At 42.3% G+C, this 17,499-nt stretch overlaps 1 protein-coding gene across 9 annotated transcripts in view; it reads left to right on the top strand.

The window, feature by feature from the left end:
- sgip1a (SH3GL interacting endocytic adaptor 1a) overlaps nt 1-17,499 on the top strand; it is a 305,775-nt gene that overhangs the window by 280,461 nt on the left and 7,815 nt on the right. For 8 of the 9 annotated variants that reach the window (XM_039735498.1, XM_039735495.1, XM_039735501.1 and 5 more), the window contains 3 exons: nt 3,487-3,622; nt 8,213-8,415; nt 17,016-17,080. In XM_039735498.1, the coding sequence (XP_039591432.1) occupies nt 3,487-3,622; nt 8,213-8,415; nt 17,016-17,080 (404 nt within the window). Of the gene's footprint in view, nt 1-3,486; nt 3,623-3,821; nt 4,395-8,212; nt 8,416-17,015; nt 17,081-17,499 lie in introns of those variants that run through there. The other variant, XM_039735500.1, reaches the window with a different exon arrangement.

Genomic DNA, 17,499 nt, shown 5'->3' with positions numbered 1-17,499 from the left:
CAAAAGGAAAATCGAAAAAATAACTTTAAATAAAAGATAGAAATTGATTTGCATTTCATTGAGGGAAATAAGTTTTTGAACCCCTACCAACCATTAAGAGTTCTGGCTCCCACAGAGTGGTTAGACACTTCTACTCAATTAGTCACCCTCATTAAGGACACCTGTCTTAACTAGTCACCTGTATAAAAGACACCTGTCCACAGAATCAATCAATCAAGCAGACTCCACACTCTACAACATGGGAAAGACCAAAGAGCTGTCCAAGGATGTCAGAGACAAAATTGTAGACCTGCACAAGGCTGGAATGGGCTACAAAACCATTAGCAAGAAGCTGGGAGAGAAGGTGACAACTGTTGGTGCGATTGTTCAAAATGGAAGGAGCACAAAATGACCATCAATCGACCTCGCTCTGGGGCTCCACGCAAGATCTCACCTCGTGGGGTGTCAATGGTTCTGAGAAAGGTGAAAAGAATCCTAGAACTCACGGGAGGAGTTAGTTAATGACCTCAAATTAGCAGGGACCACAGTCACCAAGAAAACCATTGGAAACACATTACACGCAATGGATTAAAATCCTGCAGGGCTCGCAAGGTCCCCTGCTCAAGAAGGCACATGTGCAGGCCCGTCTGAAGTTTGCCAATGAACACCTGAATGATTCAGAGAGTGACTGGGAGAAGGTGCTGTGGTCTGATGAGACCAAAATAGAGCTCTTTGGCATTAACTCAACTCGCTGTGTTTGGAGGAAGAAAAATGCTGCCTATGACCCCCAAAACACCGTCCCCACCGTCAAGCATGGGGGTGGAAACATTTTGCTTTGGGGGTGTTTTTCTGCTAAGGGCACAGGACAACTTAATCGCATTAACGGAAAATGGACGGAGCCATGTATCGTGAAATCCTGAGCGACAATCTCCTTCCCTCTGCCAGGAAACTGAAAATGGGTCGTGGATGGGTGTTCCAGCACGACAATGACCCAAAACATACAGCAAAGGCAACAAAGGAGTGGCTCAAGAAGAAGCACATTAAGGTCATGGAGTGGCCTAGTCAGTCTCCGGACCTTAATCCAATAGAAAACCTATGGAGGGAGCTCAAGCTCAGAGTAGCACAGAGACAGCCTCGAAACCTTAGGGATTTAGAGATGATCTGCAAAGAGGAGTGGACCAACATTCCTCCTAAAATGTGCGCAAACTTGGTCATCAATTACAAGAAACGTTTGACCTCTGTGCTTGCAAACAAGGGTTTTTCCACTAAGTATTAAGTCTTTTTGTTAGAGGGTTCAAAACTTATTTCCCTCAATGAAATGCAAATCAATTTCTATCTTTTATTTAAAGTTATTTTTCGATTTTCCTTTTGATGTGCAATCTGCCACTGTTGAAATAAACCTACCATTGAAATGATACTGTTCTGAGACTTTTCATTTCTTTGTCATTGGACAAACTTACAAAATCAGTGAGGGGTCAAATAATTATTTCCTCCACTTGTATATATATATATATACTGCTCAAAAGAATTAAAGGAACACTTTTTAATCAGAGTATAGCATAAAGTCAATGAAACTTATGGGATATTAATCTGGTCAGTTAAGTAGCAGAGGGGTTGTTAATCAGTTTCAGCTGCTGTGGTGTTAATGAAATTAACAACAGATGCACTAGAGGGGCAACAATGAGATGACCCCCAAAACAGGAATGGTTTAACAGGTGGAGGCCACTGACATTTTCCCTCCTCATCTTTTCTGACTGTTTCTTCACTAGTTTTGCATTTGGCTACAGTCAGTGTCACTACTGGTAGCATGAGGCGATACCTGGACCCTACAGAGGTTGCACAGGTAGTCCAACTTCTCCAGGATGGCACATCAATACGTGTCACTGCCAGAAGGTTTGCTGTGTCTCCCTGCACAGTCTCAAGGGCATGGAGGAGATTCTAGGAGACAAGCAGTTACTCTAGGAGAGCTGGAGAGGGCCATAGAAGGTCCATAACCCATCAGCAGGACCAGTATCTGCTCCTTTGGGCAAGGAGGAACAGGATGAGCACTGCCAGAGCCCTACAAAATGACCTCCAGCAGGCCACTGGTGTGAATGTCTCTGACCAAACAACCAGAAAGACTTCATGAGGTGACCCAAGGGCCCCATGTCCTCTAATGGGCCCTGAGCTCACTGCCCAGCAGCATGCAGCTCGATTGGCATTCGCCATAGAATACCAGAATTGGCAGATGCACCACTGGTGCCCTGTGCTTTTTACAGATGAGAGCAGGTTCACCCTGAGCACGTGACAGAAGTGAAAGGGTCTGGAGAAGCCATGGAGAACATTATGCTGCCTGTAACATCATTCAGCATGAGCAGTTTGGTGGTGGGTTAATGATTGTCTGGGGAGGCATATCCATGGAGGGTCACACAGACCGCTACAGGCTTGACAAAGGCACCTTGGCTGCCATTAGGTATCAGGATGAAATCCTTGGACCCATTGTCAGACCCTATGCTGGTACAGTGGCTCCTGGTGCTCGACAATTCCTGGCCTCATGTGGAGAGTATGCAGGCAGTTCCTGGAGGATGAAGGAATTGATACCATTGACTGGCCACCACACTTTCCTGACCTAAATCCAATAGAACACCTCTGGGACATTATGTTTTGGTCCATCCAATGCCACCAGGTTGCACCTCAGACTGTCCAGGAGCTCAGTGATGCCCTGGTCCAGATCTGGGAGGAGATCCCCACAACACCATCTGTCATCTCATTAGAAGCATGCACCGATGTTGTCAGGCATGTATACAAGAACACAGGGGCCATACAAAGTGCTGCGTACAATTTGAGTTGCTGCAATTCAATTTTGGCAAAATGGACTAGCCTGCCACATAATTTTTTCACTCTGATTTTTGGGGCGTCTTTGAATTCAGGCTCTGTAGGTTGATCATTTTCATTTCCATCAAACGATGTGGCATCCTTTCGTTCCTAACACATTACCCAGTCTATATCAGTATAGATATCCAGGAGGATTTCTTTTTCCCATTGAGATCTGATGTGTTTTCAAAGTGTTCCTTTAATTTTTTGAGCAGTTTATATATATATATATATATATTTTAACCAAACTTAGTTTTCTCATTTTTATAGTATTCCTAAAACACATAATCTGGGAAATAACAGTTCACATTTATTAGCCCAGGATTCCAATTAAACACAAAAGCTGGTTGGAACAAAAACCCACAGCCACAGGGGTCCCCAGGACCGACGTTGAGAACCTCTGCTCTAAGTGCACATACTGCTCTCCCCGTGACCCTGTAGTTAGGATATAGCGGATTGGGTAATGGATGGATGGATAATCTGATTCAGGAGTCCCCCTGCTAGGCCAATAAAACAAAAAAACCCTGAGTATGTACTACATCCATAGTATATACATTTTACTGAAGAAAGTTTACAAAAGATTATAAATACTTTTATTGGTCATTGCGTTTCTTATTATTAGTGATTGAATTTCATTTTTTCTGTTTCTCCCAGTGACACTACAACCCAGTCCAGCGAGAATTCAAAAGATTTCTGGGTTAATATGCCAAACTTGATGATGCATTTGAAGAAAGTTGCTGAGCAGAAACCACAAGCAACGTACTATAATGTGGATATGTTAAAGTATCAGGTATGTTTCTCTTTGTGTAAATGTTTTTAAGTCCTTGAACTTTGAAGCTTTAACTCTCAATAATCATTGGTTTGGTTAGCTATTTTCTGTTCAGCTTAGCTTGAGGAAGAGCCACCATGATCCTTAAATCTAGAGATGTGGCTATGAAAACAAAGATCAGGATTGTTCAGGCGATGGGATTTTTTGTGACACTTTACAGATGTGAAAGCTGGACTTTAAAGAAGCAGGATAGGAAGAGGGCCGATACATTTGAACAGTGGTTGTTGGTGAAGACTTTTAAGAATATCATGGACAGCCAGAAAAAGCGAATAAATGGATTCTTAATCAAAACAAGCCTGAAATTCACTTGCGGCACAAATATGCAGATTAAAGTTATTGTGTTTTGGACACATCATGGACCTAATCCCCTAGAAAACAATCTGTAATGCTTGGAGAAGCTGAAGGAAAAAGAGGAAGAGGATGACTAGCAGTAAGATGGATTGATTCGATCGTAACAGCAATGAACAAGACATCGAGGAGTCTAAAGACTGAAAGAGACTGAAAGAGAAGATAGGGCATTCTGGAGACAGTCAGTCTATATGGTCGCTAGGAATCGGACACAACTTGACGGCACTTAATCTATCAATCAATTATTTTTAACCTAATATTTCTTGGAAGTTACTTGTGTCATATTAATCGCTTTCCTTGCTGTAACAGTAATAAAACCGAAGTAACCCCAAATGTTTCATTTAATCTGGCCTGAGCATTTGGTATAAGAATTTACATTAGAGGCACACCATCTGTGCTTGTTATTCAAGCAGCAATAAAAATGCATGCAGATTCCAATACCTATATGTGACATTAAAAATGGGGAAAACAAATGCAATACGTGATCTCAGTGTAGTGGGAAGATTGCAGTGATTTACTATTTCAATTTTCCTCCATCCTTAAAAGAAAGTCTGTCTGATTATATATATATATATATATATATATATATATATATATATATATATATATATATATATATATACTGTATATATACAGTTAGGTCCATAAATATTTGGACAGAGACAACTTTTTTCTCATTTTCGTTCTGTACATCACCACAATGAATTTTAAATGAAACAACTCCGATGCAGTTGAAGTGCAGACTTTCAGCTTGAATTCAGTGGGTTGAACAAAACGATTGCATAAAAATGTGAGGCAACTAAAGCATTTTTTTTTAACACAATCCCGTCATTTCAGGGGCTCAAAGGTAATTGGACAATTGACTCAAAGGCTATTTCATGGGCAAGTCCGTCGCTATGTCATTATCAATTAAGCAGATAAAAGGCCTGGAGTTGATTTGAGGTGTGGTGCTTGCATGTGGAAGATTTTGCTGTGAACAGACAACATGCGGTCAAAGGAGCTCTCCATGCAGGTGAAAGAAGCCATCCTTAAGCTGAGAAAACAGAAAAAAACAGCTGAGAAATTGCTACAATATTACGAGTGGCAAAATCTACAGTTTGGTACACACTGAGAAAGAAAGCAAGCACTGGTGAACTCAGCAACGCAAAAAGACCTGGACGTCCACGGAAGACAACAGTGGTGGATGATCGCAGAATCATTTCCATGGTGAAGAGAAACCCCTTCACAACAGCCAGCCAAGTGAACAACACTCTCCAGGGCTTGGTCGTGATCGATATCCAAGTCTACCATAAAGAGAAGACTGCATGAAAGTAAATACAGAGGGTGCACTGCAAGGTGCAAGCCACTCATAAGCCTCAAGAATAGAAAGGCTAGATTGGACTTTGCTAAAGAACATCTAAAAAAGCCAGCACAGTTCTGGAAAAACATTCTTTGGACAGATGAAACCAAGATCAACCTCTACCAGAACGATGGCAAGAACAAGGTATGGAGAAGGCGTGGAACAGCTCATTATCCAAAGCATACCACATCATCTGTAAAACATGGTGGAGTCAGTGTGATGGCTTGGGCGTGCATGGCTGCCAGTGGCACTGGGACACTAGTGTTTATTGATGATGTGACACAGGACAGAAGCAGCCGAATGAATTCTGAGGTGTTCAGAGACATACTGTCTGCTCAAATCCAGCTAAATGACGTCAAATTGATTGGGCGTTTCATGATACAGATGGACAATGACCCAAAACATACAGCCAAAGCAACCCAGGAGTTTATTAAAGCAAAGAAGTGGAAAATTCTTGAATGGCCAAGTCAGCCACCTGATCTTAACCCAACTAAGCAGGCATTTCACTTGTTGAAGACTAAACTTCGGACAGAAAGGCCCACAAACAAACAGCAACTGAAAGTAAAGCTGCTGCAGTAAAGGCCTGGCAGAGCATTAAAAAGGAGGAAACCCAGCATCTGGTGATGTCCAGGAGTTCAAGACTTCAGGCTGGCATTGCCAGCAAAGGGTTTTCAACCAAGTATTAGAAATGAACATTTTATTTCCAGTTATTTAATTTGTCCAATTACTTTTGAGCCCCTGAAATGAAGGGATTGTGTTAAAAAATGCTTTAGTTGCCTCACATTTTTATGCAAACTTTTTGTTCACCCCACTGAATTAAAGCTGAATGTCTGAACTTCAACGGCAACTGAGTTGTTTCATTTAAAATTCATTGTGGTAATGTACAGAACCAAAATGAGAAAAGAGGTGTCTCTGTCCAAATATTTATGGACCTAACTGTATATGTATATATATACGAGGGATATCCAGAAAAAAAGGTTACAGGTGTCCTGGAGGGTGCAGGGATTTTTTTTTTCAAACGTTGGCATACCTGCGCGTAGGGGGGTCCTAACGGTCAAAATAAGCCCGGGACGCGTCAGTCAGTTGTGAAATGTCATCACAGCAAGCGAGTTCGTCAACCTCTGCTGAGGCCGTTTGCTCCACCTACCGCCGATGCGAGATTCGTTCTGTCATCAAGTTCCTCACTTTGCGTCGCGAATCCGCGGCCGAGATCCATCGTCACCTTGTGGAAGAATTGTGAAAGAATTCTTGGGTGGGAAACGTTTTTCCAGCGACGAGGAGGTGAAGGAGACAGTGGAGAAGTGGCTTTCGGAGGTGGAGCGGAGCGTATTCGACGAGGGTATAAAAAAGCTGGTGCCCAGGCTGAAGAAGTGCATCGAAGTTGACGGCGATTATGTTGAGAAATAAACACATATTTTGGAACATACCCTGTAAATTTGGTTGAAATATATTCATTTTTCGATTTTTAACAGCTGTTGTAACCTTTTTTCTGGATATCCTCGTATATATATATATATATATATATACTGTATATATATATATATATATATATATATATTGTGACAGTTTAGGGACGCTCGTTCCCTTGAACCCTCAGACCACTCGTCAGACACCAGGTAAAAGTCCAATAATTATTATTTCTTATAATAATAAAGTGCACAAAGCAGAGTCCACAATTCTCCAATAACAATAAACAATAACCCTAATCACAATCCTCCACTCCCAGACGCTTAGCCACCCTGCCTCCCAACTCAGCTTCTCCGTCTGGGATTTCTCAGAGTCCTTTATAGTCCTTGACCCGGAAGTGTTTCTGAGCCCTCAGTCCATGTGATCATCCAACACTTCCGGGTCAGGTAAAAACGTCTCTTTGTCTACAGCCCGAAAGTATATCATTTCTTCTATTCCCGTGAAATACTTCCGGGCTATACGGGAAACATAAATCCCTGGGCCTCCCTGCAGCAACTCCTGGCGGCCCCCTTGGTATGCAGCAGCGCTGTACATTATAATTCCACTGTTCATAATTCCCTGCTGGCATTTGGGGCACCTCTATGCTGCAAGGAGGGCTCCATCTGGCAGCCTGGGGGTATTTGCCGGGATGAATGGCCGGCCATATCTCACAATATATATATATATTCTACTCAAAAAAATGAAAGGAACACTTTTTAATCAGAGTATAAGTAGCAGAGGGGCTTGTTAATCAGTTTCAGCTGCTTTGGTGTTAATGAAATTAACAAGAGGGGCACTAGAGGGGCAACAATGAGATGACCCCCAAAACAGGAATGAATGGTTTAACAGGTGGAGGTCACTGACATTTTTCCCTCCTCATCTGCTACGGTCAGTGTCACTACTGGTAGCATGAGGCCATACCTGGACCCTACAGAGGATGCACAGGTAGTCCAAGACAGGGCCGGAGAAGGTCCTTAACCCATCAGCAGCACCGCTATCTGCTCCTTTGTGCACAGCAAAAGACATTTTAAGCAAAGGGGGCCTAAACTTTTGCATGCCACTGTATATCATCCACCTGGAAGTATCGTGGATGGGTTAACTGTCTGCAACTTTGGTGTGTACTGTTATATAGCTTAGAGTTAAAGTATAACTTGGGAAAAATTAGTTGAAATCTGCTTTAGGGTCCATTCTAGGCACACTTTTAAAACCTCAACAAAATGAGCTTGCTTCACACTGAACGTTTTTCCATAATGTAGCATACAGTTGGCCAACCACCCATGAAAGTCAATCTATTTGTCTATCTGTCTGTCCATCTATAATCACTATTTCTGTCTTTGGCAATTATAATACAACTTTTTAATCACAACAGGACAACTGACCATTGGCTTGTATGAGTGTCTATGCAATTGTTCTCCTAGGTTGCCGCACAGGGTATTCACTCCACGCCTCTGAATCTGGCAGTAAGTTGGCGCTGTGAAGAGAGCAGCACAGACCTGCGAATAGACTACAAATACAACGCTGAGGCTATGAGTTCGCCGGTAGCCCTTAATAACGTCCAGTTTCTTGTTCCCGTTGATGGCGGTGTGACCAAACTGCAGGCTGTACTCCCCCCTGCCTCCTGGTAAGAATAACATCCCTAACTCTTAATCCTCCTCTAGAAAAAAATTAAAACTAAGTGAAAAGTTGCACTAATTTTAAAATCCATGGCACAAAGGCACTAAGCGAATCAAAGCTCTCATTCTACAAGGATGAGGAGAAGAAAAGAAAAGGCTGCACACAATGTGAATTGTCAGGTAGGCTGAAAAGGCTAACAGAGTAGGTACTGTCAGAAACTCGACTCGGAGTCATGGAAAGGTTTGGGGCAGCCACCCGTATAATTGATTTCCTGGCTGCAAAGTTGCAAAAATGAATACAGCACCGATGTGCACAAAACCGAGTCCAGAACAGAACTGAGGGAATAGGAAAAAGGTGCAAGCTTTTAAAGGGGAAGACAGGAAGTGAAGTCAGAGGGGTCGGTCTCATGAAGGTCTTCAGCCATTGGTTCAAGCTCGGACGTGACATCACAGGGGCCGGAGCCAGCAAGGTCTCCTTCCATAGGCTTTGTCCCGGAAGTGACGTCAAGAGGACCAGGTGGAATCTCCCGTGAATGGTCTGAAGGAAAGGGAGAAAAACAGTCAGTGCACTCTGCCACGTCCCGGTATGCTTCAGAACTGCCCTTACTCAAGCCCTTTAGCTGCCTCCCATGCGGACGTGTGTGACAGTACATATACGGTAAGCTCTGTCATTTTAGGTAACTGCACACTTTCTAATTGTTAGACTACTTGGGATTGTGTTGTCAAGCTATAACTATTTAATGGGCTTTACTATGCAGATAGTTAGATTTCGCACAAGTCAGCATACAGCCACCAGCCACTTTATTAGGTACACCTTGCTAGTACCCAGTCGGACCCCCGTTTGCCTTCAGAACTGCCGTAACTGTTCATGGCACAGATTCGACAAGGTGCTGGAAACCTTCTTCAGTGATGTTGGTCCATAGTGATTTGTCGGGTTTACATCCATGATGTGAATCTCCCATTCCACCACATCCCAAAGGTGTTCTGCTGGATTGAGATCTGGTGACTGTGGAGGCCATTTGAGTCCAGTGGACTCTTTGTCATGTTCAAGATAACCAATTTGAGATGATCTGAGCTTTGCGACATGGTGCGTCACCCTGCTGGAAGGTGCCATCAGAAGATGGGGACACTGTGTTCATAAATGGTAAGTATTTGATATAGCGCCTAACTAGAGTTCAAGAACCCCCCTAGGCGCTTTACAACACAACAGTCATTCACCCATTCACACACACATTCATACGCTGGTGATGATAAGCTACTATGTAGCCACAGCTGCCCTGGGGCACACTGACAGAAGTGAGGCTGCCGAACACTGGCGCCACCAATCCTTCCGACCACCACCAGCAGGCAAGGTAGGTTAAGTGTCTTGCCCAAGGACACAACAGCTGCATTCTCATGCCGGGAGCCAGGATCGAACCTGCGACCCTCCGATTGCTGGACAACCCGCTCTACCGACTGAGCTACTGCTGCCCTGTCTATAAAGGGATAGACATGGTCAGTGACAATACTCAGGTACCCTGTGGCATTTAAATGATGCTCAGTTGGTATTAAGGGCCCCAAAGTGTCCCAAGGAAGTATCCCCACAGCATTATACCACCAGCACCAGCCTGAACCATTGATACAAGACAGGATGGATCCCTGCTTTCACGTTGTTGACACCAAATTCTCACCCTACAATCAGCAGAAATCGAGACTCATCAGACCAGGCGATGTTTCCATTGTCCAATGTTGGTGAACCCTTTGTGTGAATTGTAGCCTCAGTCGCCTGTTCTTAGCAGTTCCTGTTGCCTTTCTATCAGCTCAGACCAGTCTGGCATTCTCCTCTGGCCTCTGGCATCAACAAGGCACTTACGGCCAGAGAACAGCCGCTCACTGGAATTGTCCCTTTTTCTGACCATTCCCAGTAAACTCTAGAGATGGTTGTGTGTGAAAATCTCAGTAGAGCAGCCATTTCTGAAATGCTCAGAGCAACCCGTCTGGCACCAACAGCCATGTTACATTCAAAGTCACTTGAATTATACCTTTCTCCATTCTGATGCTCGGTTTGAACTTCAGCAGGTCGTCTTGACAAGGTCTACAGGCCGAAATGCATTGAGCTGCTGCCAAGTGATTAGCTGATTAGATATTTGCATTAACAAGCAGTTGAACAGATGTACCTATAAAGTGGCCGGTGAGTGTACTTTCCTGTATGTTTTTACTATATTAGAGTGTGCCTACCAGATACAAAACCACACACCTTCATATTAGAGTCAAATACCTAGAGAAAGCATTTGTTGTATAAGAACGAATTAAACTTTTTATCTTTAACCGATGCTCAAACCAGGACTTCACAGAGGATTGTCTCCCCTCTTCTCTGCAAGGTGCCTGTCCCGTTAGTCGTACTGTTTTGAAAAGCTGGACAATGTGGGGCCTAAGGATGCGCATGACAATTGCTGTGTGTCAAAAGTTAGGTCAGGCTACAAACAAGTTAATGCAGAGGTCAGCTAACCTTTCTTTCTCATGGCCATGTCTTCAACCTCGATTCCACCTGCCCAAGTTCTGCACAGGAAGTGCACTGACAGAGGAGCTTAAGAGAATCACTGTAGGTCTTGATGCACGGCATGAAGACCCCTATGAGTTAAGAGGAAAGATTAAAAGAGATCAACTTTTTTCATTTATGCCAACAGGGATTTAGAGGAGACCTGATTGAAGTGTTTAAAATTATGAAAGGAATAAGTACAGTTTATCAAAGCTATTACTGTAAAATTAGTTCAGTATGAACACGAGATTGGAGCGCATTTGTTCAGAAATGTGAGTACATTTTTCACACAGAGAACCACAGACACATGTAATAAATTTTCAAGTAGCAGTAGTGGAGAATAGGACTTTAGGACATTTAATTCAATTCCATTTCAAAGTTTATTGTCTTTTGCACAGTAAGGGTTAGGGTTTAGGGTTAGGGCTTAAAACTTGACTCAGTGTTATTTTGTAGAAATAAAGTTGGATAGGATTGGTGAGCTTTGTGGGCTGAATGGCCTGCTTCTTGTCAATTAATTTTCCAATGCATTTGGTTTATTCTCATTTTCTCCAGTGTTAGTAGCTATGGATGTGAATAATCCCTGTAATGAACTGAGATTCTTTTATCTGATGTTGTTTTGGGGTTTTCAAATGATATGAAATGCAGAAACGCCATCATTAGTGGGATAACAGGCCTAATCTTGCAGTGCCCTCTTGTGGTTAATGTAGTGAAGATCCTTCTGCCACCATCCTGATGCAGAACTTCCTAAACCCATAGCTGTCGGGCTCCTGTTGCAGCTTTCATTCAGAGGTGGGTAGAGTAGTCAAAAATTGTACTCAAGTAGGAGTAGCGTTACTTCAAAATAATATTACTCAAGTAGAAGTAAAAAGTAGTCCACCAAAAACTTCAAGGAAGAGTAAAAAAAGTACTTGGTGAAAAGACTACTCAAGTACTGAGTAACTGTTTGAACATAATAAATGAGTTATTTTTTAGAAATGTTGTAATAAGACAGACAAAAATATAAAATAATGTGCAAATTCTGCTATTTCCAAATAATAAAATAAAAAATGAGTGAAAATAAATCCCATCTTTACAAAATAAAGATGCACAAATAACACAAAGTTCCAAATCTCGGTTTTTCACAACAAAGCTTTTGAAGCTGATACCTACAGCAGGTAACATGTATGTTTGAACAGTGCAAACTACTTCCGATGACGAGATATCCTGTACACTGACAGTATAATACTGCATATACACTTTGTGGTGTAGCGGTCCACGGCTTCACAAATAAAAGGCCAGTTTCAAATCCATAAAGCCGTGTCACTCTCCGTGGGCACAATTGCACGATCGCGAGGTGCTACTGAGGTAGTTGGAGCGAGTCGCACCTGCTGGTCCGATCATTCTCAATTGATTTATTGGCTTCCTGCAGCGTGTAATTAAGGCCCACGGAGACGGGAGTGTAGGCCTATATATACGGGTCAGCACAAAAAAGAAGGGGGAATCAAAGAAAAGGAGAAAAGACATGAAAGACAGGCTTGGGAACGACAATCTGGTTCTTGCAGTGAAGCTGTGACCGTTTAACAGTGAACAGGAGCCCCGCATGACTAAAAAGTCTCTCGCAGGCTGCAAGACGCTGGAAGTTTGTGTGTGGTCATGTGACTGCATGGCTTCGTCTGATTGGTGAAACAGTCATGCAGTAGATCCACTGGCAAATTCTCTCTTGCAAAAATATAGTTTAATGTATAAATGGAAAAAAGTAAGAAGTTGAGTGTTGCCCAATGTAGCGGAGTAAGAGTAGCGTTTCTTCTTCACAAATGTACTCAAGTAAAAGTAAAAAGTATGGTGCAGTAAAACTACTACAATTTTTTTAAAAAGGTTATTCAAGTAAATGTAACGGAGAAAATCTAACTCATTACTACCCACGTCTGCTTTGATTAAACCCACTTTACCCTTATTGTGGCTGCCAGTGTTGTGCATGAACTCGGTGAATTTAACATACAGTAATGTATTTGCAAGTGAAGAACTTGAACGTGAGCTACTTCAGTTTTACGTGACATTCTGGATCTGGTTTAGGTCCGGATTAAATGTTTCGCCTTACCCTGTAATGTGGGGAGGAGCCAAATCCGAATATGGTATTCGGATAAGCGCAAATAGTGGATTTTTACGAATATTTATTTTGTACGTGTTTTTTGACATTTATTTGTATTCAGAAAAAATAACGTGAAATCAAATAGGCGCTGTCTGTGTCTGCCTGCTTCTGCTTACGCTGCACCCCCACTGACACGAGCATGCGGTGAAGCTGCACTTTCACTTTTAGGAAAACGTTGTACTTTGCGAGGCCACTTTATATTTTTCCCCAGTGGACATGCAATATGTGACGTGAATTTTGACTGGCAGCGTAATTTGACCGGCAGTGTAATAGGATAGGTCACCTACACGCTAATTCCACAGTCACCATTTGTGTCACACAGTTGGAAATAGAGCGCATGGCCACCTATTAACATTGAAAGTATTGCTTATGGTTTTACGATAAGTTTCTAGAATAAAATAATTTTTAAATAAAATAAAATATTTTAGTTTTTTTTTTTTTGTTTTTTCTGTCCACCCTGGCCATCGGACCTTACTCTTATTCTATGTTAATTAATGTTGACTTATGTTTATTTTTTATTGTGTCTTCTATTTTTCTATTCATTTTGTAAAGCACTTTGAGCTACATTTTTTGTATGAATATGTGCTATATATAAATAAATGTTGATTGATTGATTGATTGAGAGGAGCAGTATTGACATAACAGACAAATAAAACAAGAAAGAGCACCACAGATGTGATGTTTGCTCTGAGGATGTTGATGGAGAAGTTTAGAGAAGGCCAGAAGGAGTGGTATTGCATCTTTGTGGACCTGGAGAAAGCATATGACAGGGTGCTACTCATCTAATTGGCTGTTTTGTCTGGAATGACATTAGTTTGTTTGCCCGCTCGAGACAAGGTCTAAGTCATTGTATGCATAAACATTGAAAAACACTCTTTATTGGGAACTACAGTGTCCTGAGGTTGGGCCCTTATGCTTTTTACAATATTCATTCATAAATGTTGAGGAACATTGAAAAATCTTTGTTATATATGTTTAGTTATTCCATCCAGGGTCATGCCAGTCCCAGCAAGCCTTAAGCACAAGGTAGGAAACATCCCAGGACGGGGTGCCAGCTCATGGCAGGGTGATTACACACATATACTAGTAGCATCAGTTTAGTATCACCAAATCCCCCATCCTGTATGTCTTTGGAAAGAAACTGAAGCACGCAGAGGAAACCCACCAGGAAAACATACAAATACCCAGGACTTGACCACCTCACTGCAAGGCAGCAGCTCTTCTGCCGTGCCATTGTGCTCCCACTTGTTTAGTTGTTAACAGTATACATTACTGAACAATTTGTCTGTAAAATGTAATATACATTAACATATGAAGTTATAGGAAAGAGTAGTGGAAGCTCGGTTAAGAAGTGAGGTGATGATTAGTGAGCAGCAGGATGGTTTCATGCCAAGAAAGAGCACCACAGATGCAATGTTTGCTCTGAGGATGTTGATGGAGACGTTTAGAGAAGGCACCAGATCTCAATCCAGCAGAGCACCTTTGGGATGTGGTGGAGCGGGAGATTCACATCATGGATGTGCAGCTGACAAATCTGCAGCAACTGTGTGATGCTATCATGCCAATATGGAGCAAAATCCCTGAGGAATGCTTCCAGCACCTTATTGAATCTGTGCCATGAAGAAATGAGGGCAGTTCTGAAGGCGAAAGGGGGTCCAACGGGTACTAGCAAAGTGGCCGGTGAATGTGTATGTGCTTCAGATTTCCTCAGGGCTTCATCCTTCAGCCACCCGTAACCATAGGCTACCTCCATCCTTTAGAGTGACTCATATTTAAGTGGATTTCCCCTCAAGAACCAATAAATCACATAATATAATATAATAAATATCATACAATAATAATAATAATAATAATAATGAAATAATAATAAGTTAAACAACACTGAAGACACACAGATAAAAAAAAAAAAATTAAATAGCATTGAAAATGTCTGGAGTAGGTGTTGGTGTTGAACGCCTTGGTCTTGCAATTTCTTCACCTACAAGAGAGTTTTAAATCATTACATTTGCTTGGCGACCATTTATTTTGCATTAAACAGATCAGGTACACTGTTTCTCAGATCCGCTCCATGGCGCCTACTAGGGTTAGGATTAGGGTAGCGGATATGTGCCTTACGGCAATGCTCTGGCATGTGCAGAACTAGTAGTAGTAACTACAGGGGGATAAAATTGATAAGCCACAGCATGAAGTTATGGGAAAGAGTAGTGGAAGCTCAAGTAAGAAGTGAGGTGATGATTAGTGAGTGAGCAGCAGGATGGCTTCATGCTATGAAAGAGCACCACAGATGTGATGTTTGGTGTTGATGGAGAAGTTTAGAGAAGGCCAGAAGGAGTTGCATTGCGTCTTTGTGGACCGGGAGAAAGCGTATAACAGGATGCCTCGAGATGAGCTGTGGTATTGTATGAGGAAGTCGGGAGTGGCAGAGAAGTATGTAAGAGTTGTACAGGAGATGTACGAGGGAAGTGTGACTGTGGTGAGGTCTGCGGTAGGAGTGATGGAGGTGGGATTACATCAGGGATCGGCTCTGAGCCCTTTCTTATTTGCAATGGTGATGGACAGGTTGACAGATTAGACAGGAGTCCCCTTGGACTGTAATGTTTGCTGATGATATTGTGATCTGTAGCCAGAGTAGAGAGCAGGTCAAGGAGACCCTGGAGAGGTGGAGATATGCTCTAGAGAGGAGAAGAGTGAAGGTCAGTAGGAACAAGACAGAATACATGTGTGAGAATGAGAGGGAGGTCAGTGGAATGATGAGGATGAAGGGAGTAGAGCTGGTGAAGGTGGATGAGTTTAAATACTTGGGATCAACAGTAAAGAGTAATGGGGATTGTGGAAGAGAAGTGAAAAAGAGAGTGCAGGCAGGGTTGGAAGAGTGTCAGGAGTGATTTGTGACAGACGGGTATCAGCAAGAGTGAAAGGGAAGGTCTACAGGACAGTAGTGAGACCAGCTATGTTATATGGGCTGGAGACGGTGGCACTGACCAGAAAGCAGGAGACAGAGCTGGAGGTGGCAGAGTTAAAGATGCTAAGATTTGCATTGGGTGTGACGAGGATGGAAATGAGGACATTAGAGGGTCAGCTCAATTTGGACGGTTGGGAGACAAAGTCAGAGAGGTGAGATTGCGTTGGTTTGGACATGTGAAGAGGAGAGATGCTGAGTATATTGGGAAATAAAATGTTAAGGATAGAGCTGCCAGGCAAGAGGAGAAGAAGAAGGCCAGAGAAAAGGTTTATGGATGTAGTGAAATGATGGGTGTAACAGAGCAAGATGGAGAGGACAGGAAGATCTGGAAAAAGATGATTCACTGTGGTGACTGAAAGAAGAAGAAGTAGTATCCTATTTGAATTGATGTACATAGGCATACATAGACTCCATGCGAAAACTAAGAAAATGACTTTACATAACTATGTACTGTTATTCTTTTGGTTCCACTTGTACAATACATACATTTGTACCAATATCCACAACAGTTAGGCCAATACTATATGGTAAATGGTAGTGATGGACTGCTGGTTCTATTGAAAAAAGTAAACTCATGGGTCATTTTGTCCTCACTCCTTAAAAAATACAAAATGAACTGAACATGAACTATTTAAAATTGAAATGGTGAACTATGAACGTGAATTTATTCCTTTTAATCTGCGTGAACTGAACTTGGAGCTAGTTCTTGTGAGGTGTAAACTTGCACAACACTGGTGGCTGCTGCAATGAAGATCCTGTAAAGAAGAAGCCCCTTGAGGTACCCCCCCAAGGACTTGATGGTATAAGAGATCCTTTAATATCCTTTGAAATTTCTATAATGAAGGTAATCTACGCTGCAGATTCATTCTAATGCACAACCAATACCTGGCCAGTCATGAGTGTTACACTGACATCCTGAACACCACAGAAAATAAAGTATGTTCTGAGTGAAAGCATCCTTCTGCTGACTGTCATGATTTCTTGCTTTGTTCTCTCTTAGGAATACAGAACAGCAAAGAATCCTGTGGAAGATCCCTGATATCTCTCAGAAATCTGAAAATGGAGGTATGCTTCTTCTAAATAAAAACAGTGAAACAAAAATTGGCACAAAATACATAGCCTTTCATTCATCAAAAATATTATATGGCAATTTATTTTGCTGTTGTTCATTGCTGTATTAGTAGGAGGTTGGAAGCATGCACTGCTACAGTTGCACCCACCATACGGCGAACCATCTCAGGATCCCAGATTAGGACCTGAGTGCAGCTGTGCAATGGGTGACACCTCGGCACCACACTAGTTTGAATGGAGTGGAACAGTGTGAGGTTTTACAGTGGCTGGAGCGCCAAACCTGCCAACGACCCTCAAGTTCTCCCTTCAAGTTGAAGGACCACCTTGCAGGACTGCATACAAGTTAACGTCAAACCCCATTGCTACAGCACACCTATAATTACTGATTTGTATACAGTTAACCAGATGTTAAA

This window comes from Polypterus senegalus, chromosome 14 (assembly GCF_016835505.1).
Source record: "Polypterus senegalus isolate Bchr_013 chromosome 14, ASM1683550v1, whole genome shotgun sequence".
NCBI classification, from domain to species: Eukaryota; Metazoa; Chordata; class Cladistia; order Polypteriformes; family Polypteridae; genus Polypterus; species Polypterus senegalus.
This window is presented reverse-complemented; position numbering and strand designations above follow the sequence as displayed.